A 3,337-nucleotide genomic window follows, 5' to 3' on the forward strand; every position below is an offset into this window, starting at 1 on the left:
GGGCCATTAATTTGAATATCATAAAATTTATCTGTTACATGAAAAAGAAACCAAGTAATTTCTAAGAACCTTGCTTTCTCTGCAAGACCTAGGTGAGTGCCCAGTTTCATTTATGACAAGTTTTATGACTCAGAAAGGAACAGTTGGCATAAAAACCATGTTCACTCACATGGAGTGGTTGTTTCAGTATTCTTTCCAGTAGGTAATGTCTTCCTATCTCTTTTACTCTCATCCTTTCTTGATATATTTTATGACTGGGACACACAATCTGAGGAAATCACTTCAAGTCCAAATTTAACCAGTCATGGTACAGAGAACCTCATAGGAATTTCCATGACTCTGAATCATTTGATTCCCTAAAGAACTTCTCTCAGATGTATTTATTACTGACTCTGTATCTTGCACACTAACCTGTACATATCTGCAAGAGAAAGAAATCAAGGGTAAATCCAACCTTAAATATACCGTCCCTTGGTAAACATAAATAACTGCTTATTTGTTTGTGTTGAAGGAGTCATCTCAGGCAATGAGGAGAGAGATCATTAATCAATCCACCCCAAATATCCCTTCTTTATTTCTTCCTGACCTCCTTGGTGGCAGCCTCAGCAGTTGAAATGTCCTGAGAGGATGTAACATGTCTTTGAGGGAAGAAGTGAGTCAGGCATCGTGACTGGATGATTCTTGCAGCCTAACTGACTAGCAGTCAGAGTATTTATTTATACAGAATTCAGTAAACAGGGATAGACTGATGTTGCTCCAAAATAGACAATATCATTTTGTTTTTGGAATTGTGTCTCACTTCCTCTTGCATGTCTTTTAGTCATCATTGATAAACCATGACAGAACAGAGTTACCTTTTACAACCATTTTACCTCATTTAATCATTATTGATAAACAGTTACCTTTTATAAACATTTTTACTAATCAATCCCAAATCCAATTTTTAAAAATTTAGATGCATATGACATCCTGTTCTCAGGCTAGTAGCTAAGGCTGATTACCATGTTCCAAACAGTGTATTATTAACTCATAATGGTCAGAGTGCCCAAGAAGAATCCATAGGTCAAAGCTGCTTCAGTTACTGTTCAATTTCATTAATGTTTACATTTTATATCTTTATATAATTTGTGTATATGTCTAATCCTGGCATTCCATTGTTCTTTGGCAATATGACATCACATTATCTCTGCATGAGCTAACTTTCCTGAGAAAGGGAAGTCCTGCTATCTCATTCTTTTATCGTCTTTCTACATAATTCTTTGCCCATCAGTAAAAGTCTCTGTGCATGGCAGAGGTAACTTTATGGGCTCAGCTTTACTTGGTCTTTGTTAAGCAGCTGTGCTGGCTTTACAACTTCTGCTGTTGCTGTCAGATATGGCTATAAAAGTTAGAGGAAATAATTAGTGGTCCATGGTCCATTGTCCGTGGATGAAAAAAGTGCATTGGCAATTTTCTAATCTCTCTTTGAAGTTTTGGTTACATTTAGAAGAGGAGTAAAGTCTTTTGCATGCAATTTTTATTTACACATGAAATTTGGCTTGTTCATGCTGATATGATAGTAAACTAAGGTTATTTTTGTTTTTTGTTTTTGTTTTGTTTTTTTTTCTACTTCCACATAAATAATCAAAGGATGGGCAATGGAAATCATTCTACTGCAGCTGTGTTTGTGTTGGTGGGATTAACACAGCAGCCAGAGCTCCTGCTGCCCCTTTTCCTCCTGTTCCTGGGAATCTATGTGGTAACAGTCATGGGGAACCTGGGCATGATCCTGCTCATCACTGTCAGCCCACTGCTGCACACTCCCATGTATTATTTCCTCAGCAGCTTATCCTTTGTTGATCTCTGCTATTCCACTGTCATTATACCCAAAATACTGGTGAACTTTCTTGGGAAGAAAAATTTGATCTTTTACTCTGAATGCATGGCTCCTGACTGCTATGGCATATGATCGCTATGTGGCCATCTGCAAACCATTGCTGTACAATGTGGTCATGTCTTCTAGACTCTGCTCACTGTTAGTTCTGATTGCCTTCATTCTAGGCCTTTTGTCTGCCATTGCACATACAAGTGCTATGATGAAACTGAGCTTTTGTAAAACCCACATCATAAGCCATTACTTCTGTGATGTTCTCCCCCTCCTCAACCTGTCCTGCTCTAACACACGCAAAAATGAGCTTCTCCTATTTATCACTGGAGGGATCAACACCTTGGTGCCCATCCTAGCTGTGACCATCTCCTATGTCTTCATCTTTAACAGCATCCTTCGCATCAGGTCATCAGAGGGCCAGTCCAAAGCCTTTGGAACCTGCAGCTCTCACCTCATGGCTGTCAGGATCTTCTTTGGGTCTATCATCTTTATGTATTTCAAGCCTTCTTCAAGTACCTCTCTAGAGCAAGAGAAGGTGTCTTCTGTATTCTATACCATAGTGATCCCTGTGCTGAACCCATTAATATATAGTTTGAGGAACAAAGTTGTGAAGAAAGCCTTGGGCAGATTTTTGGTGGGGAGATAAGTCTTACATTTGGCAAAGGGTAGATGAGAGAAGAGAATTGTTCTAATGAAAGTATGCCTTTTATATTCATTTTTATTTCTCTCATAATATACAATGCATTTGAGTTTGTCATTATGGGACTGATCTCAGAGCATCCTGTATACCAGGTAAGCACTACGCTATACACCTGCAAGCCACATTGATAGTTTTGAAAATGCTTTACCATTTATTGTTGTTTCAATTTTTCAATAAAAGAGAAGTTGATTTTGTAAGGTAGGTATTAGTGCTTTTGCAGGAAAACTGATCATTTTCTTTTGTATAAATGAAATGGTAATTTATTTGTTTTTAACATCAGTCTCCTCTTTGACTGTTAAGTAATTGCTTATTGAAACCTTTTTATGTTCTTAATTCAACAGTAAGGGGTGTGGACCCATGAACCCTTCCACTATCCATGAATAATTGTGAATAGGTCTCTCTTGTCTAGGTTCACTAGGAACAGTTATGGGTTCTTTTAGTTCATGAGTACAATGATTGTGTTATACAGTGTATACTTTGACTGCCTTTCTCCCTACCTTCTACCACTTCCATTCCTTCTGTCCTTCATCTGAAATGTTTCTTGAGCCTTAGGGTGTAAAGTAGTACAAATGACTTGTTTAGGCTTCATATCTTATCTATCACTTATTCTCACCATCCCAGGCAGCTTTAAGTCTCTATTTACCACTGTTCAGTGTAAATGGAAACTTCTCTCGTTAGTATTGAGAGGATGTTTTTGTTGTTTTGTTTTGTTTTGTTTTGTTTGTTTGGGTTTTTTTTTTTTTGGCCTAAAGGTATAAACATATTTAGAA

General features: G+C 37.5%; 1 protein-coding gene across 1 annotated transcript; it reads left to right on the forward strand.

The window, feature by feature from the left end:
* The first annotated feature begins 1,630 nt into the window (after nt 1–1,630).
* Nucleotides 1,631–2,513, forward strand: LOC118587992 (olfactory receptor 8D1-like). Its single transcript, XM_036194234.1, is given in 2 exon segments — nt 1,631–1,923; nt 1,925–2,513. Coding segments are annotated over 2 exon segments (882 nt in total).
* The last annotated feature ends 824 nt before the right edge of the window (nt 2,514–3,337 follow it).

This window comes from Onychomys torridus, chromosome 7, assembly GCF_903995425.1.
Source record: "Onychomys torridus chromosome 7, mOncTor1.1, whole genome shotgun sequence".
Lineage (NCBI taxonomy): Eukaryota > Metazoa > Chordata > Mammalia > Rodentia > Cricetidae > Onychomys > Onychomys torridus.